Here is a 22,531-nt window from a genome sequence, read left to right as displayed (position 1 = left end):
CAGCAACTAGAAGGATGTGCAGCTATGACATACAACTATCTATTGGGGCTTTGGGGGAGAAAAATAAATAAATACATAAAATTAAAAAAAAAAAACAGTTGTTAAGTGAATGAATGTTGAATACAACATTCTATCTATCTGCTTCTGCCTTGGGGACTTCTCTAACACTGGCTAGCCTGGAGGGACGGAGACCGGGATGGCCCTGGGGTCAAGCGGTGTCCTCACTGCCATATCTCGTCAGACCAAAAATGAAACGAATCTAGACCTAATCTAGAAGTTTGATCAGCTGAGTCATTATAAATCTCAGATCAAATGAGACCATCGATTTTCAAATTGAACTGGATTCTGGAATTACTCCACAGTTTTTAAGACCAGCAAAAGCAGAATTCACCCCATAGGGACAAAGTTAGTCAAAGTCCCAAGGACTATCTTCCTCTCCTAGATCAAGGTCAAGTGCCATCCTACATTTTCCTGCTGTTGTCACTGCACGTCTTAGCAATCCTCTTTCAAAATGCTCTCCAACACAGAGGCCTCTCATGACCCTCCTTGAGTTAAACCATCCCTCAGAACCCTACCCCCAGGTTCTGACATCAGGTAGGAGGCTACAGAAATGGGAAGCCATTTGCTTCTCTCCACTTTCTAGCATAGATATCTTACATATATCATATGGTTTTAAATTTAAAGTATCCCAGAAACAGACTTTATTATCAAAAGCATATTGAAAAAACATGCAAAGTCAAAATACTGCATTAATGAAGCCTTATGGATTTACACGCTCTCAAGAGAAGTCTCCAAAGGCACACCAAGTGTATTTCTTCTGACTCATTTCCTCTGGAGAAGCAGCTGAGAATTATTCAGGCAAAAGGCCATGAAATAATTGCATTGGTAACAGGAACCTGGTATAAAAAGTAGAGAGGGAGTTGCTAAACTCAACCTACAGGGCTTTCCTGGGGAGTCACATGGCATGTTTTTTTCTTTCTTACTTAGATGGGGAAAAAAAATCTATTTTCTTAAACTTTCACTTAAAGGAAAAGCAAAACCAGAAGTTAATGCATTGTTTTTATACAGACTAATTATAGCAAATAGACTAAGAATGATCTTCTACTTAACAATAAAAAATTATAGTAAAAATACACTTGGCCAGATTTTAGTTGTGTGTAGCTTTTCTTGCCAAATAATCTACAAGATACACACAGCACTGCTTGGCTGCTGTTGGCTAAGTGTCTTGTGTGCTCATGCGGTGGCTGGGCTTAATTGCAGTCACTCCATTAGTGTCAATACTGAACTTTTCCCCTCTATATTCCTTCTTCACTGCCTGAAAAAAACTAACTGGTTGTAAAAACAACCGAAGTGAATCCTTTCAGATGCTGCTTTCCAAAACTGGGTCAGCGACCACCGGGGTATGTCCTGGCTCCCTAAGGCAGGGAAAAAAGTGCCTAAAATGGAACGGTTGAGGAAGATATTAGAAACTAAGACAGGGAGGGAGGGAGGAAAAAAGTGGAGGAAAATAGTTAACAGTAATTAAGAGAGAAAATTAACCATGAGGAAGAAATAAGCGAGGGTCATAACCTTTCTCATAAAAGTGTCTTTGTAGTAAGGGGAAGAAATGGATGTATCGTTGCAAATTTGGAGTTGAACCTAAGAGGCAGAAGGCAGAAATCCTCAAAAATTCATATACATTTCCTTAAAAACTTCCAGTGTCTCTGGAAGATGCTAAGGAACTCACTATTTTTAAAACTGGCAAAAGAATCAAGCATTTATCCAGCCATTCCTATAGGAACTGTTCTTCAAGGTAGCCATAGTTGGAGGTGAAGTTTCTCTTTGTAGAAGGAATGACATAATTAGAATATCACCATTTTATAACCTCGAGTGATATAACCCATCTAGGCAACCCCAGATGTTAGCTGCCTCCTAATAAAACACACAACACTACTACCAAAACAAAAAAAAACACTGAATCTGATCAAACCTCTTGATCTAACTCCAAATATGAAGGGAAAAAAAGAGGATAGAAAAACATGTTAAATGACAGCTCGAGGATCCCATCAGCAAAACGCTGACTGTAAGAACGTTGCAGGAGAAGGGAACTCAACACTCCCATCAAACGGCAGAGACTCAGATTGGAGGGCACAGGGTTGGTTACTGCTCTTTCTAATCAGTCTTCTCTCTTTAGTTCTTACTCTAGACACTTCAAAAATAAAGACACAGATGAAAACTGAGAGGATGGAAAAAGACATACCAGGCCAACAGTAATCATAACCAAGCTGGAATGGTCATAAAAATATCAGGCAAAACAGACTTCAAAGCAAGGAGTAGTAACAGAGATAAAGCAGGAAACTTCATCATGATAAAACAGTTAATCATGAGAAGGACAGAAAAACTATAAACGTATATGGGCCTCATTAAAGGGCTTCAAAACACAAAATGCAAAAACTGACAGAAATAAAGGAAGAAATCCACAAACGCAGTCGGAGATTTTACCACCTCTCTCTAACTGATAGAGCAACCAGACAAAAAAAATCAGTAAGCATACAGAACTGAAACGATGCCATCAATCAACCAAAAAATTTGGGAACAAAGAGACACAAAGATTCTAAAATAAGAAGAGTGAGTGTGTTGGTTAGGCATTTATCTACCTCCTCTTCTAAATGAGTTCTTTAAGTACTGTTCAAATGTCATGACTAAGCTCAGGGTTGCCACAGACCTGCAAAGAAAGACGAGACCAGGAGAGGTGTTGAGTGTAAGGAAAGAGTGGTCCATCTTTTATTTATACAGCTTTCAAACCCAAGGACGTTTTCCAAGCCTTTTTTACATGCATGATCTCATTCCATTCTTACATATCCTTTGAAAAAGGCAGCCCACATCTCCTCGTCCCCATTTTACAGATCAGGAAGCCAAGCTCAGAGGCTGGCTTGCCAAAGAAACAAAACCGCAAGTTTGGTGCTCGATCAGACAGTGGACATCTTTTAAAGATCACCTGAGTGACTCTACTGGGAGTGCAGTGAAATAACAACTATTTTCTTTCTCAAAAGTAAATTTTCTCCAATATGTCCAAATGTACAAAGCAATTATACAAAAGGTATCGGCTCCTCAGTTAAGAATTAGGCTTTATTTTCACACACTTCCTAAAATGACACAGTCAGACATCAGGCTGGACCCAGGAGAGGACAAAATCGTAAACGTTCAGCCTGTGTCCAAACAGCTTCCTAAAATGAAATGCTCCTTGATGGACTCGTCGGCAAACCCAGTAAGTGTGGCCCACACTCCCAGTTACCCATAGAAATTGATCAAGTCGTGGTTTAGAAACAAACTTCAGCGTCAGCAGTCTGTGGGAAATACGTGGATTTACGCTTCCAATTAGCAAAACACACACAGACTTTCCAGATCATTTCATTACTGACTTTAGAGGCTAAATCTCATCGTAAAATAACTTTGTTTCTTGGCTTGAACCAAAATATGTTTAAAAATAAATATACAATTCAAATATGTTCTAGGTAAGGACTGATTATTTAAATATTGTATATATGTTTTATTTACACTCTTTTCCACATTCCACTAAAGCATATTTTCTTTTAGGTACATGGGACCAATCATTAAGGCTAACGGTGGTTTTATCTAGGAAAAAAAAAAATACATGCACACCAGGGAATTTTTTCAGCTTCCTGGCAAAACACAAAAGAGAGGGAAAATAATTAAGACTTTCTAGTTCCAATTGTTTTCAATTTTTTATATAAGGTCAATGTTGTAAAATCTGTTCAGATTTTTATAGAACCTGAGCGAATAAAATGCAGAGGTAATCACTACTTTCTATTTAAAGGAAACTGGCTTTTTACAAATCATATGACTTTTATTTTAAAAAAAGAGAAACAAAGAAAAGAAAAACACATGTTCTCCCCAGAAAATAGGTCAGTGGGTTCTTCCACCAAGTAGACCAGCCTGAGGTGGGCAGCCCTCCCACCCAGACTTGGAGGGGCTCTCTGGTCTCTGCCGATGCAGCTGGCTTGCCTGCTGGGGCTGCCCAGTAAGACAGTGGCTCCGTGACCACTCTGACCCATCTGACCACGACATTGCACACAAGCTTTGAAGGAACTATCAGAAAGTAACAATTCAATTACTCTTTGTGGCTGATCTTTATTCTGAATCAATACTAGAAGTGAGTGAAGGTCTCCACAGCCTATTATGCCCTTGCTGATCCATCTACTGCTCCTCCAACACCTGCTAAGGGAAGTGTTCAAGCGGCCGTGCTAAGATGTATCACTGCTTCCAAGAATAATATGCAGGAGACGGGCAGGAAACCCAAGCTCAGATGTGCTTAAGTACTGAGTTGGTTACTCAACTATGAAGAGGTCTTTGGAATGCACAATTGATCTTTAGCAAGTACAGCAATTCCATTTTGATTTTATAAAAGTAGGTTAAGTCGCATGAATGTCTAAGTGGCTGAAAAGCCAAGACTGCATGCTTTTTCAGCCTAAAAATAACCAGGGAGCAGAGTCAAACGTGAACATACATCGCAGCAGAAAGGTGATCAACAGAAAGCAGAGCAGATAACACGCTGAAGCAGGAGGAAACCCCAAAGAATGGCTGATGCTGCCTTTAAACCAGAGTGAAAAACTCAAACATTATAAGGATAAACACAAATGCAGTCAGGTGTGCAGATCACCGCACAAGAGCCCACGGCTACTGAAGCCGCGTGAGGGTGCGCTGAACCTGACGCCATGGTGACACTCTGCTCACCTTCAACATCAATAACTGAGAGAAATTCCTCACCAAGACCCTAATTTGGGCATCAAAAATATTAATTTGTAGGTCAGAATCATAAAACTAATAATTTCATGTTAATTTGCCAATTTATGAAATAGAAAACATACAGTCCTTTAATTCTAAAAAGGCCATTTAATATCTTATCCCAATTACTCATCCAGGAGGGAGGGGAAGGGAGAGGGCATGTGGAACTGCATTAGAACACAATGTTTAGGACAATATAAAACATCTGGAAAGAAAAATCAGAGGCCAATAAATATTCGGTCTACATCAAATGCAGGACAATAGGAGAAAACACCAAAAGACTTTGCTGAACCGCGGAGACACACGGTAGCCACGATCACTTCCTAGGTTACTCTTTGGATACTTAACTCAATCGGCCTTAATTGCTTATAAAGTGTGTGACACAATTAGGGAGGATTTGTCTTTATTTAGCTCTGAACGAGGCAGGAATGGCTGGAAACTCTAATCACAGCGCACTGTAGCTCATCAGAGCAATCAGGAACACAACTTCCAGTCTTCAAACCTTTCGTGCAAATCACCTGCTAACCTTTGGATCCAGGTTTCAGACTGGCAAAAACCTTGGGGTTCTTAAGGGCAAGGGAGAGCTCATTGAGGAAGGAAACAAAATGGGAGTCTCTCTCGGATTTCTTTGACTCAAAGATGACGACAATGGTAAAGTGAGGTTCTGGGCGGGTTAGGAAGTAGGTACTCTGGACTTTGTCGTCGTAGAAGTGGACCACCTTCTCCAAGCTGTTGAGGTCGGACGTGCGGTCCGTCATGATCATGATGACGTTGGGCCAGTGCATGACAGGCCTGTCGCTGGGCAGAGACACCACGGCTGGGTACTGGTCCACGCCCTTCGGGGCCTCTCTGTAGGAGTGGGGGTGGTGATAGCCATGACCCTGAAAGCTCTCAGAACCCCGGTTGTCAAAGATTAAGGACACATTGGCAGCATCGTATTTCCTGATGAAGCTGGAAATCTTTCCAAAAAGGTCTGGGTTGGCTTTTGCAGTCAACGTTTTCATTTCTGAAGCAGTTGTCTGTCGGCTCAGGGCCTCGTGAAAGTAAAAGCTAAACTTGGCAAGCAGCATGTTTTTGAGTTTCATCAGCCAAAGGAAAAGGTGTGGGGGCTGCACGGCCTTCTGGGATTGCCCTCCAAACAGATGTTTCTTGGTCTCACGCTGCTTTTCAAAGATCTGGCCCCAGGTCTGCAGCTTGGTGTGAGCACTGTGCAAGTTAACCAGAGACGGGAGGAACTTCCACTCCGAGACCTGAGCCTGGGCCTTCAGGAGATGACTCAGGACATCAACTTCCAGCTGGAAACTGCTTTCCAGAGGACTGAGGATGGGGTGGTGAAATCTAAAGGGGAAGGGAAATTAATAGAATGAAGTGGAAATGTTACTCCACGTTGACATTTTCTACCCTCAGAAAAACAATGTGGTCAGACAAAAAATATTACGTTTGGGGTCAGGGGAAGGAAAAATGGAAGGATTCCATGTTGATTTCAAAGTCATTCTGACATAACTTCACCATTTCAGAATTATGTCAACATCATATTCTCCTGAGGAAACAGCCCGACATCTGAAACAAAATGAGAGCGGTGGCTACCTTCTTTTCAAATACAGAGGAATTAAATTAGCTATAATTCTTTCTTAACTTTATTTATTCTGGGAATTGTATGACTAACATTATCATCAAAACAAGGCATCCTCTTTTAGGGTGTGGTCCTAAAGAGGCCGAGGTAAAGAAAAGGTCACTAAAACACCTCTTGAGTGTGTACATAACACACTATTTAACTTATTTAATTTCACAGTAACTTCATAAGGTATTATTAAACTGATTTTTCAGATGACAGGATAGACTACAAATCTATATTTGAAACATAGTATATAATCAATAAATGTTTATTAAAGAAATAGAACATTTACCAGAAAGCCCTTATTCAATCCTACTTCCCAAATTCCCTTCACATTTAATCAGGGTTAAAAACAAAATGGTAATTAAATAAAAAATACCTAACACTTTAGTCACTTTCCATTTATCTTAAGATAAAACTCAAAACCCTTAAAAAGGCTCACAAGGCCACATTCTCATCCTTCTCACTTTCTCCAGATATTAAATAAATAATTAGAAATGCAATGATATCACAAAAAAAGTTAAGGGAGTAATATGATTTCATTTCTACTTGTTCTAGACAAAATGTTTAAAAAATTTTTTGACCATTATCTACAATAAGAAATACATTTTATACTGTGATTAAGAACACACACATATATAAATAAAGGTTTTTAAAATGTCTTATTTACATTTACTTATGCACAATGTACTCTTGATTTTAATAATATATATATTTTAATCAGATTAGTACTCACTAAATTAATTTTATGACTCATGGACTGCTACCTGCTGTTTGTAAAACATTTTCTACTTTAGTAGTAACAGTAATACTGAGGAGGAAGGAGATGGGATGTGGGAGTATCCTCCCTTCCAGGTAGAAGGAAGAGGGGCAAGTGCAAAGGCCCTGAGGCAAGTGAGAGCCAGACCCTCTTTCATCAATACTTCTTTCTGATGCTTCAGGTCCCTCTTCAGAGTCAGTTCCTTAGAAATGTCTTCTCTGCCCACCCCCAGACTAGGTCAGGTCCCCCAATTATAACCTCTAATTTCTTAATACCTGTCTGCCCTTTTAGCAGCTTAATCATATAGTAATTTATCAGACAAATGGGGACATATGGTCACCTTTGCTTTGACCACCTTCTTCTACCACCTTAGCTTTATTAAGTATCACAAGATTCTATAATCATGGGTATCAAGAAAACTTGCCAAGGAACTATAAACACAGTAAGACTGTTAATAACAGGAAAACAGCATGAGTTTGGATAAAATTCTACCACAAATAACAACAGGCTAAGTTATTTTTCTGCTTCCAGCTGGAAATCATCATTTATATTCAACGTTCTCCTTGAAAGAACATGAATTCTCTGTACAAACCTTCAGAAAGAATTCTGAACAAGCTCTCCCATAAATGTATACTACAAGTGTTTAAATGCTCAACAATTATTAGGATGAATGTGAATGTTGAAGTTATTTTTCATCCTTAAGAAGAGCTAAAAATTCATGCTGATGTTATTCTGCCAAGACTCTGAGATCAGCATTATGATGTATCATTTCTCCATTTCCACTGTGCTCTGTGCCCCATACCTATCACAACACACACTACAGGGGGATCTGTTAAATTGTGGTAATCCAAAAATACACACCTAGGCTACGGCTGCAAGCTTCAAAGAGTCTGAATACAGAATAAATTGACACTATTTGCAGAGGACATCTGCTCAAAAAAAAGCCAAAAAAGAAAGACAGAAAAAGAGAGGGAGAGCGAGAGAATACACCCTCCTTCACAAATCCACATCTCGGAGTTCCCTCCAAAGGAAGGGTGCAGGTCTCACACGTGAGCAGTCAGAAGCCCAATTAAAAATAAATCTGTAGCACAATGTGAATGTACCAAATGCCACAGAACTGTACACTTAAAATGGTACATTTTATGTATATTTTACCACAACAAAAATCTGCAGTCTCTTCTGATTTAAAACAGTTTACTAGTTTTTAGATACAAATACACTGAAGATATAAAGATGAATGAGCCAGAGGACTCATTGCCCTACAGGACCTCCCACGGAAGAAGGAGGTATTTATGATGGATACAAGTGGAAAGCTATACATCTCTTATGAGGAGTACAAACAAAATAAGTTTAGAAGAAGGAGCAATCCCTTTGGTTGAGATTGTGGAGGCCACAGATGAGAGAGGGTTTGAACTGAGCCATAAAGATTAAAGAGCAGGCAGGATTTAGCCATGTGAAGACGAGACTTAAATTTCTGGGCCAATCCTAACCACCCTGATTCCCCACCCTTTGCCATGTGACTCCAGTCACGAGAGGAGGCGTGTACTTTCCCACCCTGGGAAAACGGTGGGACTTGATGGACTGGGCCCTGTGACCTGCTTTGGCCAAAGGGAGTGTTAGCAGATCTGACGCAAGCAAAGCCCAGCTTGGCTGGGCTCGTCCTTTTGCCCCCTGACCCTCGCCACAGGGTAGCTGCTTCCCCTCTAACCTTGGGCTCAGAATGAACACACGTGGAGCAGACTAAGCCCAAAGCTCACAGTGAGAAGCCACGCCCAGAGAGACCGGGAGCGTTAAGCAGAACTACCCAGCCGAGCCCAGCCCAGGTCAGCCAACTCCCAGGAAACCCTCAAGCCCATATGTGTGAATGTTGAGGTGATATGTGATACAGCATTATTGTGGCAATAGCTAACTGATAGATAATGGAACAATGTGACAGGGTTCAGAACATGCTACCCCAAAATCTAGCACCTTGGCATAATGAATATCTTAAGCTGAAGGCAGGTGAGAAAGCATGCACGTGAAGGACTTGCTGACCTTCCCCTAAAGCAGGTCATGAAACCCTAACGTGAGAGGTGCCCTCCCCACACCCTGAGGAAAGGAACTCCTTATCTCCAAGAGGAAAGGGCACAGAGGAATGTGGACGAACAGGCCTTGCTGCTCCCCCAGTTCACTACAGTTGGCTCAGACCCTTTTTCATCCTGGCACATTTTCCACGACTCTCCACTCTCATTAAACCCAGTATAAAAACGCAGGGGTAACCGATTCTTCAGGTCTTCATTCCCTTATGAAGGCTCCCATGCCACATAAAACTTATATTAAATAAATCTGTATGCTTTTCTCTTGTTAATCTGTCTTTTGTCAAAGGGCTCCCAGTTGAGAACTTAGAAGACTAAAGGAAAGAGATACTTTTCCTTCCCTACAAATTCAAGGACATTCTAAACAAAAGAAATAACAGAAAACAAGGTAGGAAATGGCAAATACGGGGAACACATTAGATTATGGACTGTGTTTTGGCTTCTGCTTAAAATGCTCAATGATTTCTCTTTGAAGCTTCTTCCTTTTTACTAAGAGTTTGGGTGCAACTTAAGGCATGTGACAGGCCTCTGATGAATTTGATAAGGTAGGCTGGGCAAGATCGCAGAAGGCCTGAGTCTTCACTGTTAAGATTGGGGCATGTCAAAGGCTAGAGGAGAATGCGTCCCCAGAAACTGCACTATTATTAATTTTGCTGAAATGAAATTTTCAGAGTGTAATAATTAACCTTTTTGAACTAGACACACACAACTGTTTCATTAACAGTTTTATCACAAATCTTTTTTTAAAGTAAAAAGGACATAAAGTCTAAATAAATCATAGTTCTGCCTTTGGTGAGAATTCTGTCATTTGAAGCATTCAGATCAAGAAACTGCTTCCTAAAATGCAAACAGAAATTTCATGTAACTCAATTTAAAAAAAAAAAAAGTTCTTTAGGGACAGGCCCGGTGGTGCAAGGGTTGGGTGCACATGCTCCGCTGCGGTGGCCCGGGGTTCGCTGGTTCGGATCCCGGGCGCGCACCGACGCACTGCTTGGCAAGCCATGCTGTGGCAGTGCCCCATATAAAGTGGAGGAAGATGGGCATGGATGTTAGCCCACGGCCAGTCTTCCTCAGCAAAAAGAGGAAGATTAGCAGATATTAGCTCAGGGCTGATCTTCCTCACCAAAGGGAAAAAAAAAAAAAGTTCTTTAAATCCTACCTATAAAATTATGATTAAAGAATAAAAATCACTGATTGGTATATTGTTCCCATACCAGAGGGATTTTAAAAAGCTATCTAGGATGCATAAATAATTGCTGACTTCTTTAAAAGCATTATTTCTTAAAATTACATTCTTGATTTAGAATAAATATTAATTTGCATTTATAATCTATCTTCCAGTTTTGTTTTAATCACAAAACAGAAAGATTAGCCAGAATTTTCTTTTATCTTCACTGTACAAAACAGTTAAATAAATTCAAAATGAATTCTACAGAATCAAAAAAAATTCTATTGATGCTTCCTGGCAAAAAAACCCAAGTTATACCCCTCCTCAAAAGTATTCAAGGAATAACAGACACCCTGACCATGTATCAGCTAAATTCATGTTTTTCTTCTAAAGGACACACAGTAAAAACTCTTATAGGATTAACGTTAATTATTCAATTTGAAATGCAGCATCACACATGACTGTGATTCTTAGACAAGAATTTGCATTTGCTTAATAATGTAATAACTTTACCAGATGAAGAAACCTTTAACACCATTCTACTCTGAACATAACTGGCTCCCAGAGAAAAAAAACAAAACATGCTTTTCACCCCTCTCTGAAAGCAGACGGGACATTGCAATAACTCACACAGGATCCGCATCTCAAATCAGGGCCAGAGGTTTAAACTTCACGTTATACATCACACTTGTTAATTTTTTTAATACAAAGACATTTCACCGTTTGAAAGATGAAAGATTCACACAATTTTTAATAAGCATCTGACATGGATCAGATAATACTGGGGCAAATAAGCAGTCCCTGAAGATAAATTAGGTCCTTTGGGAAAATGATTAACTCTTTCAATACAACAGAATACTAAAATATGAATTATTTCTCTAGAACACTGGAACTATGAAAGAAATACGTTTGGTGTAGGACAGATGCCAAATCAAAAAGTCTATAGAAAAAAGGATGTTATCCTGGCAAAGGGTAAATCACATTAATTTATACCTAAAATAATCTCACTTCCCAAAGAAAATCAATATATCATACAGAATTTCGAGTTCTCAGAATTTCTTAACTAAGAAATTTATATTGTTCAAATTAACACAAAGCCTCTAATTTAGATAATTTCCAGGCTAGGGTGTGTCTGTGATCAGTAATTCCCTATTAATTGGAGAAAGGCAGCATGGGTGGACGGCGGAGACTGGAGACAGAAACATTTATTGACCATATGTGATCAGCTCCATCAGGTTCCAGCAGCACCCACTCAGAAGGAGGAGGGATACAGCCAAGTGCTGCCCTAAGAGCTTCAAGAATGAAATCAGGTCTTTTGCAGAAATGGGAGAAATTCTCAAGGCTCCAGGAAGTGGGATATTTCAAAGAATGTTCAAAGATGATAGATCACAAATCAAATAAAAACGAAAACAGTTAAATAGTGACAGTCATTCCTAGGAGAGACGCACACGTACACACACACCTGCACATGCACACACATCAGTAAGGTTCAATACGTGGTATATCCCAGTGTCGGCATCTTTCTCTTCTTTATCCAAACATTTTTTCACGCAGACTGTGTATCAGTATCACAGGGAACTTTAAAACATACAGGTTTCGGGGCACCCTATCCATAATCACTAAGTTTTACCCTCTCGGGAAAGAAGAGAGGCCCAGGGATGGGTATTTTTCTTAAGCTTCTCAGATGGTTCAGCAAACCACATTCACATTAGCCTTTGGGAATCACCACGTGAGACCTCTTCCCCTTGAGACTCATGCTTCCAACTGTACTTCAGCTTTTGGTTTTCAAAAAACTATTTTATTAAAAGAAAACATATACTAATCAGATTTGATGAAGAAATAAAAGACTATTTCCAGACACAGAAAACTTGTAACCATGTAAAATTTGTTTAAAAAAAAGAAAACGTGGGGACGGCCTGGTGGCGCAGCGGTTAAGTTTGCACAGTCCGCTTTGGCGGCCAGGGGTTCGCAGGTTCGGATCCCGGCTGCGCACTGAGGCACTGCTTGTCAAGCCATGCTGTGGCGGCATTCCATATAAAGTGGAGGAAGATAGGCATGGATGTTAGCCCAGGGCCAATCTTCCTCAGCAAAAAGAGGAGGATTGGCATTGGATGTTAGCTCAGGGCTGATCTTCCTCAACAAAAAAAAAAAAAAAGAAAGAAAGAAAAGAAAACGTGTATTTTTATATGCATAGACTATCTCTCAGGATCACAGGAAGAACTTGCTAACATTCATTGCCTCCTAGGGAGGGAATTAAGTAGCTAAGGGACGGGGGAAGAGGGAGACTTTTCACTATGTATTCTTCTGTACTTTATAATTTTGAGCTATGTTAACATATTACCTATTAAAAATAAATAAAAAGAAAATTTAGAATATATCATAAAGATCAAAAATACATGACAATAAAAGATAACAACTATAGAGGACATTTTGGGACAATCGGGGAAATCTGAGTATGGACTATACATTAGATGATGGTAGAAAATCAGTGTTACATTTCCTGAGTGTGAAACTATGTTATAGTTTTGTATGGTTTCCAGAAGATATAACCTGAGTATTTAGGAGTGAAGTGTCATGACGTTTGCCTTTTACTTCCAAACAACTCAGAGAAATACAATTATATACAGAGAGATAAAGCCAATGTGGTAAAATTTTAATAATAGTGAATCTAGGTAAAGGACATTTTTTTTTTTTTGTGAGGAAGATCAGCCCTGAGCTAACATCCATGCTAATCCTCCTTTTCATTTTTTCTTTTTTTTGCTGAGGAAGACCGGCTCTGAGCAGCATCTATTGCCAACCCTCCTCCTTTTTTTCCCCAAAGCCCCAGCAGATAGTTGTATGTCATAGTTGCACATCCTTCTAGTTGCTGTATGTGGGACGCGGCCTCAGCATGGCCGGAGAAGTGGTGCGTCGGGGCACACCTGGGATCCGAACCCGGGCCGCCAGTAGCAGAGCGTGCGCACTTAACCGCTAGGCCACAGGGCCAGCCCCACTTCACTGGTATTTAATTCACATACATAAAATACATACCCTTTTAAAGTATAAAATTCAATGGTTTTAGCATATGCAGAGTTGTGCAACCATCACCACTATCTAATTTTAGAACAGTCTCATGACCCCCGAAAAGAAACCCTAAACCCATTAGCAGTCACTCCCCATTCTCCCTTCCCCTCCAACGCCTGGCAACCATTTTCTGTGTCTATAAATTTGTAATCTACTTTCTGTATCTATGACTTTGCCTATTCTGGATGTTTCATATAAATGAAATGATACAATATGTGATCTTTTGTGATGGGCTTCTTTCATCTAGCATCATTTTTCAAGGTTCATCTATGTTGTAGCATGTATCAGTACTTCATTCCTTTTTATTGCTGAATAATATTCCATCATATAGATATACTGCATTTATTTACCCATTCATCCATCAGCTGATGGACATTTTGGTTGTTTCCACCTTTTGGCTATTATCAATAATGCTGTTATGAACATCCATGTAAGAGTTTTTATGTGTGAACCTATTTTTTCATTTTTCTTGGGTATATACCTAGGAATGGAATTCCTGGTCATATTATAACTCTTATGTTCATTACACTATTCTTGAAACTTTTCTGTAGGATTAAAAATTTCAAGATAAATTGGGGAAAAACTATAAAGTAATAATAAGAATATAATAATATATTAACCAAACTATCTTGTGCTCAGAGAGAATATGCACATTACATGATTTTAAGTAGTACACAACTCTTATTCCCTGCAGGGGAATGTGGTAAGTGCCTACGATGTCTTCTGTCTTACTAACAGAAGACTATTACCTCATAGTCTTATCATTTATTCAGTAAATAAAGACTGATCTTATTTATTGACTTGCAAAATGATCGACAGAGACAAACTACTTATCTGGACTGGATAAGAAGCACCTCAATATTTGATACAAGCAATGATGCATATAGAATACGGGCTCTGGAGTCACAGGGCCGTGGGTTCAAACACCAGCTGCAGGACTCTGGGCATAAAAGCAGCACCATCTACACCTGTAGCTCAAATCAGATAACACACAAGAGGGTCTCGCAAGTGCCTAGCACACAGTAGTTACTCAATATGTGCTAGTTTCCTTCAAAATAGCTATACAGAAATATCCCCCCTTTACCTTCAAGCTTAAAAATCAAAAGCCGCTTTATTAAAGATACGTTGATATTGTAATTCCAAAACCAAAGACCTGTTTAAGTCTACGTCTGTATACAGGTGACCTCCGATTGTTTTGTCTGTTTCCAGCCTTTCGTCTGAGCTCTAGACCGCCATTTCCAACCACCTGCTGAGTCTCCCCTTGAAAATCTGCCTGCAACTCAAGCTCAGCTTGCCTCAACTTTTGCTTGCTACCTTCCTCCTCCGCCTGCCCCTCCTGACTTCTCAGTCCTATAAATGATATTATCATTGAGGTGCAAAACCGCCAAACCACCTTTGCCAAGACTTGTAGACCTTTCTTGTCATCATCTCCTTTCCCATTGTCCTGAAACCATGAGGCCCTGCTACCGCCCATCGGATTACCATAACAATTTGCTAAACTAACCTCCCCTCCTGTAACCACTCCCTTCACCATCCCGTCCCACACTCCAGCGCCACGGAATCGGTCTAAGATAAGGATAAGAACACGATACTTCCCTCTTCAAAAACCTTTCATGGTTCCCTACTATTTACCGACTATTCACTTATTCATTCAACAAACATCTACTGAGCACCTACTATGGTGCTAGGCTTTGTTCAAGGTGCTGGAGACACAGAAGCTGTCGTGGAGCTCACATTCTAGTCGTCAGGAAAGAAACAACACCCTAAGCAAACAACAGTAACTTCAGATGGCAATAAGGGATGGGAAGAAAAAAAGGCCGGGGAACAGGACGGTGACTGACGGAGTGATAGTTCCGGTAGGAGAATGAGAGGAGGCTTCTCTGACACTGAGACCAAGCCCTAAATGATGAGTAGACCACTGGGACAGGACCATCTCAGGAAGAGAGAAGGGAAGGACTCAAACCCTGAACCTTTCAGCATTCTGGAATCAACTCTCATCTCAAAGCACCTGCGTCCTCCTTTCCTGCCTTTGCTGTCAAAATCCTCCCTGCCCTGAAAGTCATCTCAGATGCTCCCTCCTCCAGGAAGTCTCTTTGAATCTCCCCACTTTGCCCCCTTCCCCCAGTCCCTTAATCACATGAGTATTATCCTTCATTTGGGAATATAAATTAACACATCTACCTTTCTTTTTTAAGCAAAGACATCTGAACTCATATACCCAAAGGAATGGTGTCCTTCAGAGTGATCAGTTTCCTTTCAGTCCATCATCCAGTGATTCAGCACCTACTATATGCCAGGCTACAGAGACCCCAAAATAAAACGGGGTCATTCACATCAGTGATGTTCACAATGCTTCTCAAACTCTTTAGGTATTGCTTTTTGGGTCAGGCAGTGAGCAATACACTACAACCAGTCTCATTTCTTTATAAGTAGCAACTTCCTTCAAATAAAAGTTTTCCAGTTGATCAATATCTTTTTTCTCAAAAAACGAAACTGACTACAAATAACTTTTTGATTATCAAAAAAAGTTAAGTATGCCCTTTTCAAAAGCACAGATGCCTGCCTCCACTAAGGAAATTCAAAACAAAACCATGCCACAGGCACCAAAAGCAGTTATAAAGGAGTTTCCCACACATGTTAAGGCATAGCTACACCAGAGGAAGAAGTGGGTAACTCACCAAGGTGATTACTCTGAAAGGGACATTTGTTTGAATGGTGTTCTGTTAAAAAGTCATATTATTTTATATGCAATTCTTTTGTTGTGTTAACTCATGCAAAAGCAGCAAAATCAGTTATAATACATCTTTTAAGGATGACCATTCTTGGTCTTTCGCTATTGCTTAGAGCAGTATCCATCCAACATTGTGTTAACTAAGCCCAAAGAAGGTGCCTAACGTATACCTGTTGATTGATTAACATGTATAAAATCTAATACAGCCATTTCTCCTTCACAGTTGTGTCATCATAGCTTTTCATAAGAGTGTCTGGAAAAACTGAGTCTGTGTGAGATTGAGAGGCTGCCCCGTTCTGGCCCCCACCCCCTCCCTCCCCACCTACACTGACCTGGAGCTGTATTTCTTGAGGATGGTGTCCAAAAGGCCAACGAGCTCCTCCGCGTTGATGAACTTCTGTGTGCTGAGGGTGTAGATCTTCTCGTAGAAGTCTGCGATCTCCATCCGAGCCTGAACGAAGAAGCAGAGCTGCTCCGACAGATGGGAGAGGAGTTCTTCCACGTGAGGAGCCGTCCCACCCGGGGCCCCGCGGCCGGTCACCACCTTCTTCAGCTCGTTGTGCAGGGAAGTGTAGATGGTGCGGATGGAATCCTTCCTGCTGAAGAAAGACTGGCCCCCTGGAAGGCAGACGACACAAGCACGTGGCAGGTCAGGAAGAGAAATCGGAAACACAAGACACCTCCCAGCACCCAAGAGGAAAGAACCTGAGCCTGCTACCTCAGTGAGTTGTCATCTGCCACGTTCTCCAACTCCTACGATTGGGGTCTAAATATTGTTTGATTCATAACTTCACTGAGGAAGAAGTTAAATGAATGCTTGGCACAACTCACTAGTATAGCAAGGGACCTGGGTATGATTTCCTTACCCAGAGACCAATTCTCCCCCACTCCACTTCAGTGAGGATTCAGATTTATTTCAGAGGAAAATTAACCCAGCAAATGACATCAACCTGTATCTAAAAAGCCTCCTTTCACATAAACTTTTTATTTATTTATTTATTTATTTATTTATTTAATTTTTGTGAGGCGGATCAGCCCTGAGCTAACATCCATGCTAATCCTCCTCTTTTTGCTGAGGAAGACCGGCTCTGAGCTAACATCTATTGCCAATCCTCCTCCTTTTTTTTCCCAAAGCCCCACTAGATAGTTGTATGTCATAGTTGCACATCCTTCTAGTTGCTGTATGTGGGACACGGCCTCAGCATGGCCAGAGAAGCGGTGCGTCAGTGCACGCCCAGGATCCGAACCCGGGCCGCCAGTAGCGGAGCGCGCCCACTTAACCGCTAAGCCACAGGGCCGGCCCCCACATAAACATATTTAAAACAAAAGAGAACACCCAAATATGAAACACTGTTGTTATTCATGATAAATCAGAAAATTTTATTTCTGCTTTGCATTTTCCTTTGAATCTTATCTTTTAAACCATACCACAAAAAGGAAAACACACACATGCATCTCCCTTACACAAAAATCCAGACTACTGGGATCCCAGGGGAAAAAGAAAACCTTAGTACTCTTGCAAGGTTGACACTAGAGGCTATAACATCATAAGCACCAAATTGTGAATCACTAAGAGCAGGAAGCAATTATAAATAAGAGCCGCTGTCACTCAGGGGACCCAAAGGAAATTGGCAAAAAATAAGAGAAAATACATCCTTTTCAAGAATCAAAAAGGATCAAATGGCAGAGACATCATTTCCTTACTTCTGTATTAATACATGATCAACTATATTTCTAATAATTACAGGGCCAGCTGCATAGATGTTTTCTACAGCAATTCCGCACCCACCAATGGGTCAGAGGAAGACATTAGGGGAATGAAAAGAAACAGGGCAGGTTTAAAACAGTAATTCTTAGGAATATATAAAAATCTCAGAGATGGGCGACAGTTTAAATTTTCTATTGATATACACAGAATGCTTTAATGAATGAATTTATTACTATTCCAAACATACCAATTTGGAGTTAAAATTATTTATCAAGGCATTTGTAAAACATCCTCTTAAAGAATGAAACATTTTACAACATTGTTTTTAGTTTATTGCCCAGTTTATGTTTCAAGAAATGAATCTTACATCCCTTCCTACGACGGTGACCACCTTGTCCCAGATTACCCATGACTTTCCAGGTTTTGGCACTGAAAGTCTGGCTTCTCTGGAAACACTTAGTCCCACGTCCTGGGAACCCCTCAGCCTGGGCACACGTGGAGGGTTGGTCACCCTACTTACTACCAATTCCACAGACAAAGTACTAATACATAAACAGGATTTTCTCCAATACACCGCCTAAACAGACCGTCTAGCATTCACATCATTTCTCCTACTAATAGCAGCCAAAACCGTAAGGTACAGGTGGACTGACCCTGACACCAACATCCCACACAGGACTGTACCCTTCCTTCCGTGCCCATATTCAGTTGGGCTTTGCAGATTTTGTAAAGCGGTATGGAATAAACAGACCTCTGTGCCCAGGTCTAGGACAAAATCTCTTCGGTTAGGAAGGTAATAAGAGTACCACATAAATCCCATAAACCCTGGAAGTCTGACAGACCTAGTTCCAAATCCCAGCTTCCAAATTTACAAGCTGTGTGATGTGCAAACCGCTCAGTCACTTTCAGCCTTAGGTGGTGTTGTTTTTAACATGCAACTAGTGATAGAGCTGCTAAGAAGACGAAATGCAGTAACATTTGGTCTGTAAAGTGCCTGTAGCAAAGTACATCTTCAATAACGCTAATCCCTTTCCCTCCCATTTATCACTGATATGAGAAACTCGCAATACTTCACAACTGAGCTTCTGAAACTCTACAGTAAATTGGGAGCTTCAAGTACTGTAAAAAGAACAGCTATCTACTTGACAGATAGCTAGGTGACCTCAATTGTGTACTCACTTCCACTGTTAAACAGGGTGGCCTTGGTGAAAATTTTAACTCTGAGTGAAAAAGGGATACTTTCCTTCATCAGATTACCCTTATCTGGGAGAGTGGAAACACCACATAAGTACAAAGAATACCTTTAAAAGCTTATCAATAAGCATCAATCAGTAGTATGTGAACCAAGTAAAATGACACCATAAGAAAGGGAGAGACCACCAACACATTCTTCCAAACAGCTCTCTTCTAACGCTCTGAGGAGCACAATCCTATTTGTGGACTACCCTGGTTAGGGGAGTGGCCTTCCTTCATGCTGAGAAACAGGAATCAGGAGACACTAGACTTCCTTCTCTTTTCAATTTTTTGAATTTACAAAATATGGTTAGTTTGAATTATTTCCAGAAGGCTCTATTTATGAATTCTCATTATTTCTCAAGAGTTCAACAGTCTATCTCACATTATGAAATTTCAAGTAACAAATATTAAAGGAGTACACAAAACACCTAATTGAGTATTTTATTCTACAACTTGTTGCTAATAATAATTTTTAAACAATAGTTCTCAAGTTAAGTCATTCTCTACCATGCTAAATTCTGGCAACTAGAAGTTGAGGAAATTCTCCAGTAATGAAACAAAGGGGAGAAAAGTCTGACCTTCTAAAATCCTCCACAGGCATTGAGTCAGCATATTTTAATCAGTGATCTTCCCCAAACAGGTATATTCTTCCCTCAAAGGAAAGAGCAGACTCCAAGATAAGAGCTCTGCCCAAGTTTTTCATAACTGAGCCAAGACGGGAAGACAAGGCTCCCTGTCGGGTCTGTCCGTTGTTTAAAGGCCCACACTTGCATCTATAATCAGGATTCACTGCTAAGGTCTTTGATAAACACCAGTCACAAGAGTGAGGTCAAAAAGACTTTTAAATATTTAAAAAATGCACATTAACTTTTTGTTTTGCTTTTTAAAGAAAACTATATAAACGTTCTAATTAGCAAAGTAGTTGAAGAACATGGGAATGTTTTAAATGGCAACACAAAAATTTCTTCTCAAGTTTTTAAAAAAATGGAGAGTCAACCCAATAATCATGAAGTCATATTGTAAGCACGCTGATATCACAAACATTCCAGTACCAAAAAACTGTAAGATATTTGCAAAGTTAAAATTTAAAATCTGGAACCTAAATTTACTGTACATGTGAATAAGTTATGAGGCATTAAAGTGAAACTCATCATTTTCAGAACATTTACTCACAAGTGATGAGTAAGGGACCTGGGACACTGAACAGTGCCTGGGCATGTTTCACAACATAAACTGCTCTGTGGTCAATTTCAAGGCGCAGCCCTCAGGCTCACCATGCAATCTGGGGTCCATGCAGAACTAATCACTTTATATAAAAAGGACCACTTCACAGAACCCAAGTCAGAGACAGTGATGGACTTCCACACAGGGCAGCCAGTTCTGTTTACCTAAAATCAGGCACATACAACTTAAACTAGAGTAGCAGATTTTTTAACTGGGGTCCATAAATAGGATTTAGGAAATCCAACTCAACCCTCTCAGATTGTAGGCAAAATTGTATTACACATATATTTGTCTGGGGAGTAAGTCCACATGTTTATCAAATTCTCATAGATAAGCTAAAACAAAAATAAGAATCATGGTACTGGGGTCAATCACTGTTCTTCACGAGGTGGGGTAATCTAAAAACAACAAAACTGTCAGAAAATTATGCACCTACAATTTTACGGCCAGGATCCTCCCCATTTTCATACATATATACACACACACATATATATAGTATATGTAAATTATAATACATGTACAAATTTTTTATAAATCATACAGATAGAAGCACAATCTGACAGTTCAAAGGCAGGTATTCTGGTTTGGGCTCTGTCACCTACCCACACAAGTGCACGTACACAATTTGCCCATCTGCAGAAAGGGGAATAATAACACTGCAACAGCAACTGCAAATTTGTGAGATGTGCCAGAGTAAAAAAGAGGAGGAAAAAATACACAAGGTGAAGCTATCTGACCAGTTTTTGCCAATAAGTCAATGTACTAAATAACAAGTTACCTGCATAGCTAAGGCAGATGGGAAGATCTCAGAAAGCCCTGTCCCTTGAGTGTTTACCCGAAGCAATATGTATACGGTCACCTTCAGGCAATATAAGGACGCAGGGTGGGGGTGGGGGGTATCAAAATGGAATCTGCACTCTATTTTACATTTCTATTCTATATTCTATATATGTGTCCTTCATTCATACCTGACCCTATGCCTCGGATAATTAAAGCATATAAATTAGGCCAAAGTACTAAAACAACTCTAAAAGCTCTGGGATTCATAATATTTATTATTGGTAATTATAAGTGGTAATACTTTGTATGCATGGCCCTTGCCTTTCACATATATTATTTCCTTGTGATCTACTTAAACTGTTTCTGCTAGTGAAAATCAGTTGACTCAGCTCTTGCATCTTATTTTTAGGGGCAAGATTTACCATGGACGATAAGAGTGTTTACCACTTTCCCCTAAGTCCTTTCCTGCTGGTGTTAGGCATATTTCCTGCCTTTCCTATCTAGTATTCATTTATTTCTTCATTCATTAAATATTTACGGAGGGCCTACGAAGAGGGGGTAGGACTGCATCTGCAACTCTCGGGGGCTTTAACCTTAAGAAGCCAGACGATAGTGTTCATTAACTCTAACAAGGTTGTACTGCCAAATTTTGCTCCTCTGGCCGCAGCGTCACTGGTTAGATGAGTGAAGACACAAGAGTTTGCTTAACTTCTCATTTATGGCACCAACCCATGCACTGGGCAAAATGGATACACCCATCGGTTTGGGGCACAGCCCTGCCAACAGCATCCACGCGATCGGCCAATCTATCTGCAGTGGAGGCCGGTGGGCGGGGCTTGTGGAAGCCGAGGGAAGGAAGGGAACGGTGGGAGGAGACCTGCGAGTGCCGAGTTGAGCCTGCGGCTAGGAGTGACAGAGACAGGGGACCCACGCCACTGCCGAGCGGGCAATACACCCCCTTTCCTTCCTCTTCCAGGGGCACGGGGGGCGGGGCGGAGGTACCTAGTTTCTGCCCCAGGTAGGTGAGGCTGTGATAGACCTTCTCGGCCGCGGCCAGGTGGGCCAAGGCCGCCAGCAGCGACAGCCAGCTGCCCCCCGCGCTCTTGTTGGCCTCTCGTTCCTTCTCCACATTGTCCTTGGCCTTGTCGTAGGAGAAGATACCCAGGTGAGAGAAGAACGTCTCCAGCACCGCCTGTTCCACCGGGACCGGGGCCGCCAGCGGGATAGACTCCCCCATGCGAGCCGCGCTGCACCTCCACCCACGTGGCTCTCCTCTCCCTCGCACTTCCGGGTTCTCAGGGAACGTGCGCACCGGCGTGCGTGCGTGCGCGCGACCGCGCAAGCGGCGGGCTCGTGGGCGCGCAGCCGCCTGGACCCCGCCTGGGC

The 22,531-nt window shown here is 40.9% G+C and overlaps 1 protein-coding gene across 2 annotated transcripts; it reads right to left on the bottom strand.

The window, feature by feature from the left end:
* Window positions 1–712: 712 nt before the first annotated feature.
* Window positions 713–22,382, bottom strand: KICS2 (KICSTOR subunit 2). Of its 2 annotated transcripts, XM_014786698.2 has the most exons (4): window positions 22,148–22,382; window positions 16,530–16,815; window positions 5,312–6,123; window positions 713–896 (listed from the first exon to the last, which is right to left on the bottom strand). In XM_014786698.2, the coding sequence occupies exons 1-4, from the start codon at window positions 22,380–22,382 to the stop codon at window positions 823–825; spliced, it is 1,407 nt and encodes a 468-aa protein (XP_014642184.1). In that variant the 3' UTR covers window positions 713–822. The 2 variants fall into 2 exon arrangements, with proteins under 2 accessions (XP_014642184.1, XP_004429421.1); XM_004429364.3 differs by lacking the exon at window positions 713–896 and having other exon boundaries at window positions 2,040–6,123.
* Window positions 22,383–22,531: the final 149 nt, after the last annotated feature.

The sequence above is a fragment of the Ceratotherium simum genome, chromosome 17 (assembly GCF_057802395.1).
Source record: "Ceratotherium simum simum isolate JZ-2026a chromosome 17, ASM5780239v1, whole genome shotgun sequence".
Classification (NCBI taxonomy): domain Eukaryota; kingdom Metazoa; phylum Chordata; class Mammalia; order Perissodactyla; family Rhinocerotidae; genus Ceratotherium; species Ceratotherium simum.
Note: the sequence above shows the minus strand (reverse complement) of the source record. Positions and strands in the feature narration are given on the sequence as shown.